Source organism: Orycteropus afer, unplaced genomic scaffold (assembly GCF_000298275.1).
Source record: "Orycteropus afer afer isolate SDZICR_OR568_19922 unplaced genomic scaffold, OryAfe1.0 scaffold00031, whole genome shotgun sequence".
In the NCBI taxonomy this organism is placed as follows: Eukaryota; Metazoa; Chordata; class Mammalia; order Tubulidentata; family Orycteropodidae; genus Orycteropus; species Orycteropus afer.
Window position 1 is genome coordinate 507009 of NW_006921618.1, and position 20002 is coordinate 527010.

Sequence of the window (20002 nt, forward strand, 5' to 3'; positions counted from 1 at the left end):
GTTCCACAGGCCTCTGGCCACTGTCCCTTCTGCCTTTGTCCTCAGGTGTCACCTGCTGTGCTGTGCCTGTGGGTTTAGGTTTTCTTGGGGACAGTCACCTGAGACAACCTGGGGGCTGTGGGCACAGGAGAGGTTCACAAACATGATGGGGGCCAGCCACAACCCAGGAGGCTCTGTTACCATCTCCCAGGGTCCCTCAAGATTGTTCTGAGGCTCCCTACCTCTAAGACTGGGCACCCCCTCCATGCAGACAGAGGGACAGGGGGACCAGCAACCAAGCCAGTTTGAAATTTTCTGAGGAGTGGAAGAGCACTGCTATTGAACCTATTTCAGCAGCAAAGAGGGAAGGGCTGGGGAAGGAGGGGCTGGTGTGGGAGTTTGCTGCTTTGTTAAGTGGGAGTTAAGACCCCTGGGGTATGTGAATAACTGAGCCAACTGAGCAGGCTTGAGGTCCAAACAATTGCTTTCCAGTTGTGTGGCCTCATACAAGTTGTTATTTGTTTGTTTTACTTTTTCTGAGCCTATTTTTTCTCATCTGTAAAATGGAGATAAAATAGTGCGTTTCCTTGGAATGTTGAAGTCTTTGAGTGGTGCAAACAGTTAAGCCTCTGACTATTAACCAGAAGGTTGGGGGTTCAAGTCCACCCTGACAAGCCTCAGAAGAAAGGCCTGGTAATCTACTTCTGAAAAATCAGCCGTTGAAAACTCTATGGCATACAGTTCTACTCTGATACGCATAGGGTCACTATGAATTGTAACTGACTTGATGGCAGCTAGTTTTTTTTTTTTTTTTCTTTTAAATCCTTGGAGTAGTTGTAAAAATATATTGAGATCACACTGTCAGTGCTCAATAAATGTTAGGTATTTATCATCATCATCATATCACTGTCATCGTCATCCTCAAAGCACCCTGCATAGTCCTGGACACAGAGTAGGCAGGCGTTCAGTAAATTGGACCCCTCTCCCCACACAAAAAACAAAAACAAAAACAAATAAAACCCAAACTCACAGCCATCGAGTTGGATCCAATTCATAGTGAGCCCTCTTTGAGTTTCTGAGGTGGTATCACTACGGAAGTAGATTGCTCAGCCTTCCTTCTGAGGAGTGGCTGGTGGGTTTGAACCACCAGCCTCCTGGTTAGCAGTCAAATGCCATAGGCACTCTGCCACCAGAGCTCCCAGTAAAATGGACGTATCACTATTATTTTTAAAGCTCTTGGCACATAGTAGGTTTCCAGTTATTGGTAGTTCCCTCTTATTGCCATGTGCCAGCTGTGTTAATGTTAAACCAAAAATGGATAGGAAAAATGACCGTCTCGAATTTCCTTTTGGCTTCAACATTCTATAATTTATTATTATTTTTTCAAAAAAATTATGAACGTAACACCTCAACTGCAGAAGAGTCTGACTGAAGTTTCAGAAGACCACATGTCTGGACCCTGCTACCCAGGCTGGGCTCCACCTCTCCACCCCTCTCCCCACTCCCAGGCAGGCCTGGCCCCAGGGCAGGGCAGAATGGTGCAATGGAAAAATCCTGAAAGGGGAATAATCCTGAGCTTTGGACCCAACCTACCACTGAGTTGCTATGTGACTTTGAATGAGTTCCCTACATTCTATGGGCCTCACTGCCCTCATGGATCAAAGGAAAGGCTTGTACTAGGTGAGTTAGTGACCTATGCACCTGGGACTGGATCTCAGGGAAGGCAAGGGAATAGCTGGGACTATCAAGGTCAATAGCAGGCTTTATAGAAAGGGAGGCTGGGATAGGAGAGAGAGTTCCTTCTTTCTCCTCCACGGCCCACAGAGCCTCTGATGGTGACACTGATAGGGGGGTGAGTCACTAGCAGACCAGGAATGCCTCCTCTTTCAAGATGTCCTCCACCCCTAATACAGAGGGGCCCAGGTCCCAGCAGCATTTCTTCACAGGCCTGTATTACTCAGAAGAAGCCACCAGGTCTGCAGTGCTGAACACTTGCCTGGCCTGAGGTGAGAGGCCACTGGGAGGGTAAGCGGGGCATGCCCTGGGGGAATGAAGGCACCCAGACCAAGTCACACGAACTCACCAATAGCTGTGAGGAAGAGCCCAGCCTGGTCGATGGGAGTGCTCCCCTCCTGCTCATAGTAGTTGACGGTGACCTTGGTTGAGACGGGGCATATTGGGAGGGAGAGAAGAGCAGAGATTACAGATCATAGACAGGGACACCTGCAGTAACCCCAGCTCATATCTCACAGTCTGTCAAACTAACCCTCTCTGGATATTCCAACCATTTCCTCCAGGAAACTCTCCTGGGTTGGTGGGCTGCTGCTTCCAGAGCACTAAACTGGCCAGTGGACTGACTCCCCTCCTCTCAGAGAGCATGTAGGTGCTATCTGCCTACCTGTGCCTACTGTGGGGCTCCCACTTCTGCCATGTTTTATGTCTAAGATAAGCTCCCAGAGGGTGGGGCTGACCTTGCTTTGTACAATGCCCAGGCCATTACTGCAATGGGACACTTGGTAAAGGGACTGTGCATAATTAGAGAACTCAATGAGGAGATAGTTCTGGTCCTAGCTTTGCCATGAATTCACCATGTGGCCGTGGGAAAATCATTTCACCCCATGAGTCCTTGTTGTTGTTAGTGGCCATCAAACTTGTCCCCAAATCATGGTGACCCAATACACAATAGAACGAAACACTGCTTGGTCTTTCATCATCCCCATGATTGGTTACAGAAGGAACTGCTGGGATCTGTAAGGTTTATATTGACTGATTTTTCAGAAGTAGATCACAAGGCCTTTCTTCATAATCCGTCTGAGTCTGGAAGCTTTGTTGAAACCTGGTCAGGCTCATAGCAACACATAAGCCACCACTGACAGACGGGTGGTGGTCATACATGAGATACATTGGCCAGGAATTGAACCTGGGTCCCCTGCATGGAAGGCACAAATCCTACTACTAAACCACCACTGTTCCCTTGTGGGACTGCAGCACCCTATTTCACAGATGATGAAACCAAGGACCTTGTAGTTGTAATGTCCAAGGATTCTAAAATTCTATGGTTCTGAGCATCTAAACTTTCCATCAGTCAATGGTCCGCAAGGAGCTCTGGTAGTGTAGTGCCTAAGGTACGTGACTGCTACCCAGAAGGCTGGTGGTTCAAACCCACCAGCCACTCCTCGGAAGGAAGGTTGGGCAATCCTACTTCCAAAGTGATACTGTCTTGGAAACCCAAGGAAGGGTCGCTATGAGTTGGGTCTGACTCGATGGCAAATAACAACAACAACACAACATGAAGCCATTGGGAATTCTAGAACACTTAACTGTGCCCATGCATAACCTGTACATAGACAAAAAGGCAGTCGTTCAAACAGAACAAGGGGATACCGAATGGTTTAAAGTCAGGAAAGGTGTGTGCCAGGGTTGTATCCTTTTACCATACTTACTCAATCTATGCTGAGCAAGTAATCTAAGAAAGTGGACTACATGAAGAAGATTGTGGCATCAGGATTGGAGGAAGACTCACTAACAGCCTTTGATATGCAGATTACATGACCTTGCTTGCTGAAAGTGAAGAGGACTTGAAGCACTTACTGATGAAGATCAAAGGTTATAGCTTTCAGTATGGATTACACCTCAACATAAAGAAAACAAAAATCTTCACAACTGGACCAATAAGCAATATCATGATAAAAGGAGAAAAGATCAAAGTTGCTAAGGATTTTATTTAACTTGGCTCTACAATCAACGCCCATAGAAGCAGTAGTCAGGAAATCAGATGATGTATCACACAGGGCAAATCTGCAAAAGACCTGCTTACAGTGTTAAAAAGCAAAGATGTCATCTTGAGGACTAAGGGGCACATAACCCAAACCACAGTATTTTCAATTGCCTTGTATGCATGTGAAAACTGAACAAACTGAACAATGAATAAGGAAGACTGGAAAATTGATGCCTTTGCCTTAGTTGGCAAAGAATATTGAATATTCCATGGACTGCCAGAAGAATGAACAAATCTGTCCAGGAAGAAGCACAGCCGGAATGCTCCTTGGAAGTGAAGATGGTGAGACTTTGCCTCACATACTTTGGACTAGTCCCTGGAAAAGGACATCATGTTGTTAAAACAGAGGGTCAGTGAAAAAGAGGAAGACTCTCAATGAGATGGACTGACCCAGTGGCTGTAACAACGGGCTCAAACATAGCCACCACTGTGAGGATAGCACAGGACTGGGCAGTGTTTTGCATAAGGTCGCCATGAGTTGGCACAGACTCAACGGCACTGAACATGAAGCCATTGTCCATAGGGTAACACCGTGCTGTCCAGTACAGTAGCCACTAGCCCTGTGTGGCTATTAAAACATGGCTTTTAAAACTTACAACGTGTAAGCCTGAATTGGAATATATAAAACACACACTGGATTTAAAAGACTCGATATGAATAATGTAAACTATCTTGTTAATATTTTTTATATTGATAGTATGTTGAAATGACATTCTGATACATGGAGTTAAGGAAAATACATTATTGACAGTAATTTCTCTAGACAATGAAAGAGACCAGTCCCTGCAGAAGGATATCACGATTGGTAAAACAGGTATCAGTGCAAAAGAGGAAGACCTTCAATGAGAGGGACTGACATAGCGGCTGCAACAATGAGCTCAGGTATAGCAGGTTGTGAGGCTGGTGCAGGACCAGGCGGCGTTCTGTTCTGTTGTACATAGGGTCACTAGGAGTGGGAGCCAACTAGGAGGCACCTAACAACAACAATAACAGACAATGAAAAATGATGTATACGGCTCACATTCTGTTTCTGTTGGGAGTGCTGGTGTAGCCTGTCTCAACTCCGGCATGGCTGCCAGTCCCCTGCAGCCCACGGAGGGCAGGCTTCCCCACCCCTTGGTACCTTGTAGCTACTGGCTTCAGTGCTCGCCTGGTTCATGGTGAGCCGCAGTGTGGTGGTGGGTGAGAGAAGCCAGCGCTGTTTGCCATTGGTGGCCACCTCTTCGGCTTGTCCATCACGCACCACCTCCACCCGCACCTGCTCCGAGTGCTTCAGGCTGAAGGTCTGGGCTCCAGCTGGAGCCGCACTGTAGGGACAGAGAAGAGAGGGTCACAGGGAGCCCTGGGGTAGGTAGGGCAAAGGGTTCAGGGAGGAGGTTCCTGGAGGGGCAATGCGATAAACCTTCCCAGGTCATCTGATCTGGGAGCCCCCAAAGAAACCAAACCAGATGCACTGCCATTACCTGGTGAGGAGAGGGAAATGCAGATTCCCAGGGCCAGTCTTGTACATTGTGAGTCAGAATGTTTGAGGGTAGGGCCTGGGGATCTGAATTCTTAACAAGGTTCCTCCTTATTTCAGTGAAACTACACACAACAAAACATATGCCAGTTCAACAATTTCTACATGTATAATTCATAGACATTGACTACATTCTTCAAGTTGTACAACCATTCTTGCTATCCTTTTTCCAAATTATCCAACCACCATCAATATACACTCACTGACCTCTAGACAAAACTCTCCCTTTTCTCCTCCCTCCCATCCCTGGTAACTACTAATAATCTTTGGTTTCTATATATTTGCTTATTGTATATAAGAGAGATCATACACTATTTGCCATTTTATAACTGATGCACTATTGTTTTTTAATATTTGAAATATCAAACTGTCCAGATCCATCTATGTTGTGTTATGCCTCAGGACTCCACAGTTCTTTAAGACTGAGTAATATTCCACTGTATGCATTCCATGTACTTCTAACGGGCAGCCAGCTTTGGGAGTCCCATGCCAGAAAGTACTGCAAGGAAGAGTGGGTGACTGAGGCCCAGAAATAGGAATGAATTTGCCACAAAGACAGAACTGGGCCTCTAATCTTGTCTTCCAACCCCTGTCCAGTGTTGCTGAGCTGGAGGCCAGGAGAACAAGGACAGAGGTGGGGAGGGCTGGCATCAAAGTACTGGGTTCTCACAGGGCTGGAGACTTACAGGGGTAGGGATAGAAGGCTTTGTCCTAAGATCCCCTCCCTCCAGCTTCCTTGGCCTGGAATTTCCCACCTTTAGAGAGTCATTCCTTGGGAATCAAGGGTGGTTTCCCACTGAAAGGCAAATACTTCTAATATTCTTGAAAAGCCAGCAAGACTTAGAGCGGAACTAACTGGTGCATTCAGCTTTAGGGGAGATAACAGGAAGGAGGGAGCCAGCAAGACTTAGAGCAGAACTAACTGGTGCATTCAGCTTTAGGGGAGATAACAGGAAGGAGGGAGAGGAGAAGGGTAAGGTGCCCAGAGCTAACACTTCTCCTAAACCCCACCTCTAAAGAGCCCTAGAGGCCAAAGAGGCTCAGAGGGATTTAGGTGGGATGCTTATGGCACAGGCTGCTATTCTGAGGGCCTGGTGCCTTCTGAAGGAGCTCTGGTGGCATGGTGCCTAAGGCATTTGACTGCTAACCAGAAGGTTGGCAGTTCAAACCCACCAGCCACTCTGTGGAAGGAAGACTGGGCAGTCTACTTCTTTAAAGATTTACTACCTCAGAAACCCAAAGAGGGTTGTTGCTATGAGTCAGAATCCACTTGATGGCAGTGAGGTTTTTTTGGGTGCCTTCTGGATCCCAGAGTAGTTCTCAACTGTGGTTGGGTATCAGAATGGTCTGGGGTGATGCTTAAATCTTCAGGTTTTTTTTTTTTTTTTTTTTTTTATAAGGCTACAGATTTGTGGATCCTATACCCAGAGAGTCTGGCTAACATGACTGGGGTGGGCTGCGGCAGCTCCAGATGGAAACAGTGGTCAGGGTTGAATAAGAGGTTTAGACCATGGATCTCCCAGGTTAGCAGCATCAGCATCACCTAGGGGACTTCTTAAAACACAGCCTGCTTGGCTGTTTGAATCTACCCAGAGGTGCCTTGCAAGAAAGGCCTGGTGATCTACTTCAGAAAAATCAGACACTGAAAGCCTGAAGGAGCACTGTTCTCTCTGACACACATGAAGTCACCATGAGTTGGAATCAACTTTATGGCAATTTTTTTTTTTTTTTTTGTACCCCACCTCAGATTCTGGGGGCGGGGATAATAATTTACATTCCTAACATGTTTGGAGTCACTGTTGATGCTATGGCTACAAGGGCCACACTTTGAGAACCAATGGTGTTGACATTCAGCAATGTTATATGGTAGTTAGAGCCCTAGAGTGGCCCAGGCCGTGAGTGTGAGTCTGTAGAGGCCACCAGGCAGGGAGGGTGTCTCTGGACCAGGCCACAGGCTGTAAGGACTCCTGGCAAAGACCACTGGTCACAGGGACTGGCAGGAAAGAGTGGGCAGGGGTCCAGGCAGCTCCTGCCCAATGTTGGGAAAGGAGCTCAAAAAAGAACAGCCACTCTATTTTTTGTCTCTCTGCCACCTCTCATGTTTGCCACTCTGTCACGGGGATGCTGGGTCCCAGGACAGTGAAAGATGGTAAAAGGTGGATGCCTCTCTCTACACTTATGCCCCTATTGGACATGAGCTGATGGGAAGCTGGATACTCGTTGGCTGGGGCCTTCTGCCTTCTGTCCACACCCATCAACAGGAGGAGCACAGAGTCTGGGCAAAACTCCTAGATTGGGGATATATGTGCAGAAGATCTGGGTTCAAGCCTGATTTTGCAGAAAGGGTCTTGAATGAGTCTCTTGCCCCTTCTAAGTGTCCACTTGCCCTTCCTGTCCACACAGCCCTTGTTCCTTATCCCTCACAGGGCAGGGGCCATATCCTGTCTTATGATGCTGATAAGTGTTACCTTCTTCCTCTGGAGTATAAACCTCTTGAAGGCAGGGCCTAAGGTCTCTGGGTGGCACAAGCTGTTTCTGATGGGCTTCTAACATAAAGGCTAGCAATTTGGACCCACCCAGCAGTCCCACAGAAGAAAGGCATAGTGATTCGCTTCCATAAAGATGACAGCCAAGAAAACCCTATCACCGTTCTACTCTGTGACACACGGGTTGCCATGAGTTGGAATTGACTTAATGGCAACAGGTTTGGTTCTTTGGCTTTCTTTGAGGGTATGTCCTCCCATCCCCCATCCTTCACATAATCTAGCACAGGGAGCCTATCCCCCCCCCCCACCTCTCTTGGCAACAGACTGTGGAATTGAGCCCAATAGGACAGCCTTTCAGAGTACCCAGCCAGTATTTCCCAAAGGGAGATGTGGGTACCACTGGGGCACTAAGATGCTTTTAGGTGGCAAATAGATGAACATTTTAAAAGACTTATTTGGACTCAAGGCACCCCTATGTGTGTCAGAGTAGAACTGTGTTCCACAGGGTTGTCATTGACTGATTGTCGGAAGTACACCACCAGGCCTTTCTCTCAAGGTCAGTGGTGCCCCTAGGGGGCTCGGGGTGCTGTGTGGACACCAAAATGACCTCAGGATCCACAGTGGAGGGCTGGCATGGAAGGGGCTGCCAACGCAGTGACATCAATAGACTTGCTGTCACCCATCATCCAGTGCAGTAACTCATCCCCCCATTCCCGACAGCCACCAGTCAGGAGACCAGTCATTGGATGGAAAGGAAGTTATCTGCGTTGGCCAATGGGAGAGAGGAGGAGCCAGGTGGTGGGGTACATAGGGCTGGGAGGGGTGGGGCTGCACAGCACTGTGTTTGGCCCTGTTGGGGAGGAGAGGTGCAGGTTCTCCACCTACCAGAGGGGGGTTTGGGCAGCTCTGCCCACGAGTGTGTGTGTGTGTGTGTGTGTGTGTGTGTGTGTGAGAAACACCCAGAGTTACCGTACTGGGTGATACCAGACCTAGTGACTCCATTGTTGGATGTGCATCTGGGTGGACTGCACCATTTCCAATAACAGCTGAGAGTGTTAACTATTTGTAACATCCAGGGACTCCAAAAAATTTATATATTTATTAATGCATTATCTCTTTATGACAACTTTATGGATTTCTATTCACTGTTAAAAGTAAAGTTTTTCAGAAAAATGTGTGTTGGTTTAAAGTAGCATTTTAAGTTCTCGTCCTACAGGTGGAATGGGGTTTTGGCAAACATTGTGAGTCTGGAAAACTGTGGACTCAGGTTTGGGAAACACTCCCCAAATGCAAGTCCTAAAGTCCATCACCCAACTTTCTAGGTGCCCTTAGGCAAGGTGCTTCCTCTTTCTCAGTTCCATCAAATGTAAAACAAGAGGATGGGACCAGGTCAGAGGAGTCTGGGGAGTAGAGAAAGGGCACAGCCCAGATGCAGGAGTGTGGAGGGGGGAACTAAAACACTGGGATCTCTCTGCCAATCCCTGCTCCACTTTAACAAGTATCTCTGTTATTTCATTTGGTTGCTAGATTGGGTTTCTGCAAACAATTCTATTTTTTAAAAAAATGCTTTACCAACACATATGATCTCCTAAGAGCCAGATTCTGACAATCCCATCCCATTGCCATTGAGTCAATTCTGACTCGTAGTGACCCTATAGGACAGAGTAGAATTGCCCCCATGCGGTTTCCAAGGATGTCAGTCTTTACAGAAGCAGACTGCCTCATCTTTCTCCCACAGAGTGGCTGGTGGGTTTCAACCACCTACCTTTTGGTTAGCAGCTGAATGCTTTACTCCCAGTGCCACAACTCCTATTCTGACAATAGTTCTGTAAATGCTTCTTCCTGCCCGCCTTCATTCCTCTGGGCTACTGAGAAACTGGAGGTGGCCCCACAGGCCCAGGGGGTTCATGCCAAGGCCCGCTGGAACTCGAGATCCACACCTTCCCACTATGCTAAGTACCAGTCCCATCCATGCTGAGCAAACAGCTATTCTTGGTGCAAGGTTGGCAGAAGCAACAAAGGCATCCATTGTCCCCATGTGGGTCCTTTTGGCTGCCTCCCTTCCCAGGAAGAGTCTCTCAGAATCCCTTACAGAAACCAGAGAGCCAGGGCTGTGGAGGCAGTGGGAGGGACCCAGGACAGTATCAAGGGAGTATGTATGGCAGAGTGGGGGGGATGGTGGTGGTGGCTGTGTCATTCTTGCTTATTGGAAAGAGGCTAAAGACAAGCTGCCAGTCCATGGACCATGTCTACTATGCCCACCACTGTGTCCCAGCACCCAGGACATGGCCAGGCTCAATATATACTCTGTGAATAAATGAATGAATGAACCTGCCATCTTGGCTTTCCAAACTATATTAGTGGAGTGATTTTTTTTTTTTTTTTTAAAGAAATCAAGTTACTTGCTTGCTTGAAAGTATTCAGTGGCTCATTGGTGGCCCTCCATATGATAAAATCCAAACTCTTTAGCCTGTGCTCAACCAGTGGCATTTAGCTGGCACATCTCAACTTCATTCTCCAGCCTTACTTCCTTTTTCCACCTCCTAAACTCCCTGCATTATTTCATCTCACCATGTTTTTTTTTTCCTTTTCACATATGCTGTTCCTTCTGCCTGCAGTGCTGCTTGGCAAACGTCTATCCCTCCTTGAAGACTCAACACAACTGATTTGTCTTCATGTTTATTTTTCTATGTGGCAGTTAGCTCTTTGAAGCTAGGGACTGTATCTTCCTTTTATGTTTGTCCCATCACCTGGCCCAGTATAGACACACAGTAAGAACTCTGTATATGTTTGCTGCAGGAAGGACTGGATGAGGAGGGCTTGCTTGCATGTTCATTCACTCGCTCAACACATACTTGTTGAGCACTGACTCTGTGGCAGGCACAGTTCTAGGTGCTGGGGAGAGAATATTTTAGATATCTTAAAAATATAAAGATACTATATTCCTGGGTCTATGAGCTTATATTCCAATGGGAGAGAGACTTCCAATAGATTACACAACTAATTGTATGATTACTGCTGTGATAATCACCACACAGCAGAAGTACAGGGTGTGATGAAATCTTCCCTGGTCTGGGAGTGAAGGAGGGCTTCCCTAAGGAAGTGGAATTTGAGCTGAGATCTAAACTCTAGACTCTAAAGGATGGACAAGAATTAATTAGACCAGTGGTTTTCAAACCTTGGAATTCCAAGGTGGTGCAAATGGTTAGTCTGCTCTCCTGCTGAGTGAAAGGTTGGAGGTTCCAGTCGACCCAAGAGCACCGTGGAAGAAAGGCCTGGTGATCTACTTCCAAAAAATCAGCCACTGAAAACCCTATGGAATCCAGTTCTACTCTGGCACACATGGTCTCACCATGAGTCAGAGTCGACTTGACAGCACCTCGCTTGGATTCTCAACCATTAACAGCATCAGCATTATCTGGGGGCCTTGTTAAAACACGGACTGTGAGGTCCACCCCCAACCTCAGGTAGGGCCTAAGAATTTGCATTTCTAACAAGCTTCCAGGTGATATGGATGCTGCTGGTCTGGGGACCACAGTTGGAGTATTGGTTATCTGCAGAAAGAGTAGGAAGAAGAGGAGCAGAGATGTCTAGGCATTGCCATGCAAGCTTGACAGCTGGCAGCTAGCTCAGCATGTATATGACACTGGAAGGAGGGCAGTGTGGCCAGGGTCTATGAGAAAGGAGGAGGGAGAGGGGCAGGAGGAGAAGTCATAGACTATGGTGAGGAGTCGGACTTTCTACCGAGAGCATGGGGCTCATCAAAGGTTTCTAAGCAGGGGTGACATGATCCTTTTTGCACTGTGAATGGCTCACTTAGGTGTGGGTGTGGGGGGAGCAGAGTCAGGACAGCAATAGTGGAAGTAGGGGAAGCAGTGAAGAGGCAATTGCAGCTGCCAAAGTGAGTGATCATGGTGGCTTGGGACAGAGTGGCGGCTGAGGAAATGGAGAGAAATGGCTGGCCGGCTGCTGTCAAAGAAAGGAGCTTTGAGAAAGGCCTGAAGAGAACAGTGAAAGACATAGAAGAGGGATGTTGACTGAGCCCAATCCAAGGGAATTCTGGGGCTTTGTGACCTTACATCTTCTCAGCCCCACGAATGCTGTGTGATCTCTGGTGAGCCACCAGCCTCTCTGGCCTTCACTCAGTGGGGAGGTCACTAGCTTCACCTTGCAGGGTTGGGATGGCTCACTCATAGCCCCAGAGGCAAGGCATGATATGTCCGCTTCTAGCTGGTGTCTGGCTTGCTCAGCTTGTCCACCTGCTCTGGTCCTCATTCACACCAGCCAGGGTTCACCTCTAGAGTGACCCCAGCTCCTGGCAGCCTGGCTGTTACATCTCTGGGTCTCTGGAGGAGCATGAGGGGGGAGTTGTGGGTGTCAGCCTGGCATGCAACCCTATGGCAAACATCCTAAGGGGAGGGATCAAGGGAGGGAGGCAGGGACAGGGGTAGGATGATCCCAGTTCAGGCCTCACACCTGATGCTTGTATGTTGGTGGTTGGAACATTGCTGGAGGCAAAATTATGACATCTGTCTTCAGCCAGCCTCCTTCTTCTACCTAGTAACCTCAGTAGTCCCTCACACAAGTGCCTCCAACTTCCCTGGGTCAATGGCTCCCTACTGTCTAAAGAACAAAGTTCATCACCTGAGTCCAACATTCAAAGCCCCTGGATGAAGTTCATTGATCCACCAACCAGGCCAACAGAACTACACCCTTCTGCCTTCATGGGTCCTATGCCTTTCCTGCCTTGGTGCCTTTGCTCCTGCTGATCCATATGGCTTATCCTTGATCCCACTCTGAATCCCATCCTCCAAGACCCAGTTCAGTTGTCACCCCCTCCAGGAAGTCTTCCTTGCTGTCACAGCCAGAACTCATGTTTTCCTTCCTTTGTTGGTACCTTAAACAACACTTAATAAATGTTGGTCCATTTTTTTCTCCCATAAGTGTTATGAAATCTTTAAGGGCAGGGACTATACCTCCTTATTATTTGTCTTAATGATATTGTAATAAACTCCAAAGTAATTCATGATATTGACATACTGAGCACTTACTATGTTCCAGGCACTGTATTAGCCCTTGACCCATATGATCTCAGTCCAATAACTCCATGAAGCCTGTACTGATGTCAGCCCATTTTACAGATGAATACACAGAGGCACACAGAGGGTGGGCACTTGCTTCAACTCTCAGGGATGGTAATGGCAGAGCTAGGAGGTAAAGGCACATTCTCTGAGCTCTGGGCCTGGCAGTCCCTCCATAGGAGAGAATCCATAGATTAGAAAACCAAGTGAAAACCAAACCACTGTCTTAAGTTGATTCTGACTCATAGCAACCCTTTAGAACAGAATAGAACTGCCCCATAGGGTTTCCAAGGTTGTAAATCTTTACAGAAACAGACTGCCACATCTTTCTCCTACAGAGTGGCTGGTGGGTTTGAACTGCTGATCTTTTTGGCTAGCGGCTGAATGCTTTAACTACTATGCCACTCTCTCTAAAAGTCCTCTAAGTAGGAACATCTAGTTTTGGGGCAGGCCTGGTTCAGGACAGGGCTGAAATGAGAGGTCCTTACAGACTGCTAGAGCCCACTGATTATTTTGCGGGTGTGGGTCAGAGGCCCAGAGAGGACACACCAAAGTCTGGCTCCCCTCACCCCAGCCTCTTGGGTAAATGACTGATATAAGTAGGCATGGGGCCAGGCAAAGCCAGTGGCCCTGGGATTTGGCAGGCTGGACGTAAGAGAGCTGTCTACGAAAACTGCTTCCCCAAAGTTCATTAAGTGTGCATCTAGCTAGGGGGTGGGCACTGGGGTGAGCCCCTGACACTGTGTTCCAGCCCTGACTCAGGCCCTGTGGGCAGCAGGGAAGGCTTTCAGGGACCCTAGCTGTGTAGGGGGCTGGGGGCTTGGCACACAGGGCACCAGGTTCTCCTCAGACCCTTCTATCCGGCAACTAGCCTGAAACCGGAGCCCTAGAACAGCTCCTGGCAAGGCCTCCCTTTTAGGGCTGAGGGCTCTGGATGTTGTTCTAATTTACAGACCCACCTGACCTGGCCTGGATCCCTCCCTACCACCACTCTCTCAGAAGAAAGTATAGCTCTAGCCAAGCTCGGCCACGTGCCCTTGACCTTCCACAGGCTGTACCAACTCTGCCTGGTTCTTGATGCTGGGGGTGGAGAGCTCAGCCTGGTAGGAGGCCATTCACCATACAGCACCAGCACATCCATCCATCCATTCATTCACTCTACCAAGATCACTGTGTTGGCTTAGGGCTGGAGGTCTGTGGGCCCAAGGAGGGCAGAAAGCACATGGACAAGGATATGCCCAAAACACCAGTCTCAGGAAGTGGCCCAGTAGAGGAGCTAGGGGCCTGGGTTCTGCTCACGTCCAAATCCCACCTCCACCATTTACCAGCTGTGACATTTTGGACAAACATTTCTGACCTCAGTTTCCCCATCTGTGAAAGGCAGGCAATAATAGTGCTGAACTTATGAAGTTGTTGTGAGGTTTAAATAAATGCAAGTTATCAAATACATGGGAAATGAACATGCGAAGGGCCAAGAAGGCTGCCTGGTACCTAGTAAGTGCTCAGTAAATGTTAGCTAGTAATATTACATAAATAAGATCTGAAAAAGAAGAGAAAGAATAATGAGGTTGAGAGTGCCTGCAGTTTTGGGTCAGGGCATCACAAAACTAGGTAGTTAAGGAGGGCTGCTCAGAGGAGGTGACATTTGAGACCTGACTCATGAGGAGTCAGGCATGTGAAGGTCTTGGGGAATGTTCCAGGCAGAGGGAACCCTGAGGTCGGACAGAGCTTGGTACATTCAAGGGCTAACGGCCTCTGCAAATGCAAAGTGGATTACATGCTGGGGAGCAGGTAGGAGATGGGATTGACAAAGTGAGACCTAGTACACTATGGGAGGGGAGACTATGGCATCCTGAGCCCCTAATGCTTCAGACTGGATCTTGGACTCTCCCTGAGCTTTGTCCTAAGGACACTTTTAAAAGCAATCAAGTAAATCCCCCAGCAGTCACCCCAACAAGGGGCAGAGAGAGAAAGTCTGGGGGTGAGTCAGAAATGGGGAAGAAGTGAAATTCTCTGGGCTCTCCCATCCAGGATACACATCTATACTTTCTCTGTTTTCATCTGTGTTTCTCTTTCCTCAGCATTTACTGTGCCAACGTCTAGGAACTCCTGCCCTGGTATCTTCTTCTTATCTTCTGCCAGGGAGTGATGGGCAAGGACCTATCTGGAAAATGGCTGGTTGGCCCCTGCACTGGGTATCCCCAGGAAGGGAGGCAGGGGGAGCACCTCACCTCTCATCTCATGGCTCACTGTGAGGTCAAATGAAAACCTGGTATACCTGGGAGACCACTCTGCAAAAGCAAGAGACAATCGTCCCTATGCCCAGAAGCTCCTGCAACCACAGGACACAAATCCTGTCCTCTTTCCAGCAAGAAGGAAAAGGGGACACCCGCCTTATCAAGGAACCCCCTGGACAGATACACAAACCAAGGCAGGAAAAGGAGAGGCTGTCTCCAAGGCTGGGTTTGTGCGTCAGTGCTCCCGTAGCTTGCAGAGAGCATGGTCACCCCCACCCCCCACTTTATTCCAAGGCTGCTTGCCCTCCACACTCCCAGACTCCGATGGTGCCCACTGCTCCCAAGCAGGGACAAAATCATTTGCAAGAGGTGGGTGGGGAGGGTAGAAGCAGCCTGCAGACATTACTCACTCTATGCCCTCTCTTCAGTTAGAATCACATGGCGACCCTGGTCAGCCCCAGTGAAGAAGTGGTTGTCAGCTAAAGGGACCACTAGGGGAGACTGTGTGGACAAGGCAGACACATGCCAGACGAAAGACAAGTATATGAGGGGGTAAAACACAAAACAAAACAAAACAACCAAACTCACTGCCTTTGAGTTTATTCCAACTCACAGCAATCCCTCCCTGGGTTTCCAAGGCAGTATCTCTAAAGAAGTAGATTGCCCAGTCTTCCTTCCAAGGAGTGGCTGGTGGGTTTGAACCACCAGCCTTCTGGTTATCAGCCAAATGCCTTAGGCACTACACCACTAGAGCTCAGGAGCAAAAATCCAGGCTCTTTAACAATGACCACAAAATACAACCTCTAGGAAAAAAAGCCTACTTCTTTCTTCCTGTGCCTTCCTGTGCATCTACTCACAGCTTGCTGGAGACTAGCAGGCAGAGTGTGGCTGGGTCAGGGCATCCATCCAATTTTTCTGGGGGAGGTAGGTGGCCCTGAGCACCCCTTCCCACAGTGGCCTGGAAGACTGCTTGTGGGGCAGCTGAATGGTCAGATATTCATCATGACTATGTCCATAGTTTCTACCAGGCACAAAGTCCTTGTTCTGTGATTGACCCTCATACATCCCCATTGTCCAGGTGAGGGGGTGGAGACAAAGTGAGGTCACGTGATTTTTTCAAAGTCACACATAGTGGATGGGAACTTCGAATCCTTCCTCTTTCCACTGCCCCCAGCTTCTGAAGCCCTAAAGAGCAGCCTTCACTCTGAGGGCCTCTTCTAATCCATAGGGAAGGAAGGAGGGGTGTTAATACTTGCAGGCATTGCCTGCCAGGACCACTGGGTCTGCTGTGGGATGAGGCAGGCGAGGCCCTGCTGTGTGTCTGAGAGGGGAAAGGGGCCCAGAGTCCTTGGGAGGGAAGAGTGGGGGTTGGAGGCCTATTCACTCACCTTTGGGACTTTGAAGAAGTGAGAAGTCAGGACACCATTCTTTAGGTAAGTGGGTCCAGGGTCCACCAGGCCTTGTTCCTTGGGGACTACTTAGAGGTCCCTGGGGCATCATTTGGGGTCTGAGTGTGTCTAGTCTGGGAAGGACTCAGTGGGAAGTGGTTGGAAATTGGCCAAATGGTGGTGGTGGTGGGGAGTTTCTGGGGCATTGGTCTTATGGCCCTGGTGGAAGGTGGAAGGGACACAGGCAAAAAGGGCCATCCAGTTCAACCTGCTCATTAAATGTAGGGTCACAAAGGACAGAGTGGTGGACCTTAGTCCTGTGTGACATCAGATAAATGGCTCACTGGTCTGAGCCTCACTTTCCTCATCTACAAAATGGGGATGTTCCCAGCATGACCTCCAAGGTCTGGGGTGAGGATGGAATGAGATAATGCTTTTGGTTTGTAAGTTTTCATTCATATCACCTGCTATCATTAACGCTGACAGTAGCTCTTATTACATGGATTTCAGGAGTAACAATGGCAGCCACAGCCTAGTCGTCTTAGTTTCAGAAGAGTCGTCCTTCCACTTGACCAGTGCTTGTCAGCTAGAGGCAATTCTGTGCCTCCATCCCCCTGTGGGACATCTGGCAATGTCTGGAGATATTTTTGGTTGTCACAGCTAAGGGAGTGCTACTGGTGTCTAGGGGATAGGGGCCAGGGATGCTGCTAAACAGCCTACAATGTGCAGGATGGGCCCCCCTGACAAAGAAGTATCCTGCTGAGTGTCACTAGGGCCAAGGTTGTGGGACCCTGCTGTAGCCCTGTACTATCCAGCACTGTTGCCCCAGCGACATGACCTACTGAGCACTTGCCATGTGGTCAGTCCCCACCATGACGTGCTTTCAGTGTAAGACACATACTGGATTTCAAAGACTTAGTATGAAAAGAAGAATGTAAACAATCTCACTGATAATTTTTATATTGATTACGTATCACAATGAGAATGCTTAGATACACTAGGTTAAATAAAGTATATTATTAAAATTAATTTAACCTATTTAACTTTCTAAAAATCGTGGCTACTAACAATGATTAAAATGACAGATGGGCCTACTTGTGGCTTGCATTCTATTTCTTTTGGGCAATGCTGGTCCAGACCCCACTGCCTCTCTCAGTGGTAATTGGAAATCATACTGTGCTGATGTCTTGAGGAAGGACAAAGGGAACTGTCACTCCTCTGCCACTTGCCTACACCTCCCCAACTCCTTGCCCTCACCTGGCTGGGCTCTCTGTGCCAGGACAGAGAGAGGGCAGGGGGCCTCTGTGTGGCCCTCCCCCCATCAGACAGAGGATCCAGCACTGCGCCAGTCTTGCAGGCTGCACTGAAAGTGCCTCAGTGAACAAACAGGCGGGTACGGTGACAGCTGAGGCTTACAGACCTCAGTGCCTTGGCTCCCAGCCCATTCCCCAGCAGTTCCCAGTTCAGAGCTGGGAGTGGGGAAGGGAGGGGGCTCCCCCAGGCCCCTGGGACCTGGACCACACTCCATTGCTATATTATGACCCTCAGGAATACTCAGTCCACCCTGAGCTTTACATGTAGGACAGCTGAGGCTGAGCCTAAGGCCAGGGGTGAATGAGAGGAGAGGGTCCTGGGTCCCAGGGGCCCAGACGCGTCAGCAGGTGGGGTGACTGAGCTCTTATTCTCTGAGAGGCTGGGCTGCGGGAGAAGTACTTGGCTGGGGCTTGATGGTGTCAGCATGGCCAGTGCCTGCAGTGCAGGTAGCAGGAGACTTGCTGGGCAGGGTTGTCAGGGCCCTAAGCGGTGAAAGATAGAATGGGGCTGGGGGTGTATGTGGGGGTCCATGTGGGGAAGATAAAGGGTTGGGGTTCAGTGGGGGCCTGGGAGAACCAGGGTACTCTGAGCAACCTCCAGCTGATGTGGGAGCAATAAGCCACACTGGACCTGCCCAGAGTCACCAGCAGTCCATGCCCCTCTGAGTCCTGCATGCTCCCTCCCCTTGGGCCTGTCCCCTCCCATCTGAGCAATGGGAGCACATTTCAAATGCTTGGAAGGAGGGCTGCAGGTAAAACTTTAGCATGATCCTACCTGGGCTCTCTCTGCCAGTTCATTCACACAAGCCACGCCTTCGCCAGGCCCTGCCCCACACCCTGCAGGGGAGATGGGTCAGTAGACTTGGCTGCGTCCTGGGGCTCTGACCTCAGTTTTGCCACCTCATGGCCTGTTCTCTCAGAAATCCGTAAGCCCCCTTCTACCCAGTCCGTGGGCAGAGAGAAGAGAGGAGGGAAGAGGACCCAACATCAGGGAGTCCTTTGCTCTTCCAAAAAGGACCCACCTCAGCACCTGGAGTCCCAGGGCTCAGCTCTGTAGAACAAGCCCCCTTTCTGAGCCCAGGGTGAAGTCAAAGGAAGGCATTTGGGGACAAGGACTGCACAGCCAGCGCCTGGGGACAGGCCACCAGCAGTAGCCCCCACAGGGTGAAATTGGAGCCTGATCAGCCCCCCCCAGGGTCAGATACCACCTCAGGGCAGCTCCCCTATGGACCTGCCTAGTCTCCAGCAAAGTCCATGGGCTGGCCTGAGAGTGAGAGGAGGGGACAAGGGGAGGCTGGGTTGGGGTGGTGGTGAGTCAGGAGGGTCTGAGGGGAAGGGAGGACGTAAGGGGGAAGAAGGGATGTGGTGAGAAGAAAGTGAGGAAGTGAAAGGAGAGAGGGTGGTGGAAGAAGCTGGGGTGGTGAGGACTGAGGCTGCCCTGGGAGAGGGTCAGGAGGTGGGAAGACTAGGGTGAAGAGGAGTGGGGGTGGGGAAAGGATGTTGACAAAGCAGGGGGCTGAGGCTGTGTCAGCATGTGTGTGTGTGGTCTCAGGATTTCAGGGAGGTTGACACAAGGTTCCGAGGCTCTCAGGGTGTCTGGGTGGTGTTCTTAGGATTTCTGGGCCCAGAGGCTTCGGGATGAAGGGTAGGTTGGGCGGGAGGAAGACTGTTCAGTACCTATGTCCAGGGAGAGTCTCAGGGTGTGTGTGGGAACTCCCAGGATTTCTAGGAGCGAGATCTCGGCCTGGAGCCCTGAGGTCGAAGCGGGGTGACTCCCACCAGCGCAGAGGCCCGCTTACCTGAAGACGTCGGTCCAGAGGTAGGTGCCCAGTACGTACACCGCCTCCACGCGGCTGCCATACTGCAGTCGCACGGTCCGGTCGCGCAGCATCTTCCCGGCAGTGACGGTCCTCGCCGCGTTCCGCTTCTGATCCGTAGCGAGCCACCTGTCACAGGTGCACTCGCTCCAGCCGCTTGCGCCGGTCGCAGCCCTGCGAGGAGCCTTATTCTGTCACCCGCGGGGCGGGGCGGCCCGCCGCACTCCTCTCGCAGTGGGCCACGGCTCTGTCTGTCAAGCGTGGCCACGCCCCTCAACTCATCTCGCCCCCCTGTGGTCCGGATGAAGTCTGCTGCTGCCAGTTCCCTCCTTTCCGTGTTGGTTTGCCCTTTTATTTATTTATTCATTCATTCAACAAATTGCCAGTGGGCGCCCAGGTGCTGG

At 49.6% G+C, this 20002-nt stretch overlaps 1 protein-coding gene across 1 annotated transcript in view; it reads right to left on the reverse strand.

The window, feature by feature from the left end:
* LOC103192625 (protein-arginine deiminase type-2) overlaps window positions 1–19672 on the reverse strand; it is a 53870-nt gene extending 34198 nt beyond the window's left edge. Inside the window, exons 1-3 of the mRNA XM_007935626.2 lie at window positions 19581–19672; window positions 4881–5064; window positions 2063–2135 (exon numbers count right to left, since the gene is read on the reverse strand). Of these exons, the coding sequence (XP_007933817.1) occupies window positions 2063–2135; window positions 4881–5064; window positions 19581–19672 (349 nt within the window). The remainder of the gene's footprint in view (window positions 1–2062; window positions 2136–4880; window positions 5065–19580) is intronic.
* Between the last annotated feature and the right edge of the window lie 330 nt (window positions 19673–20002).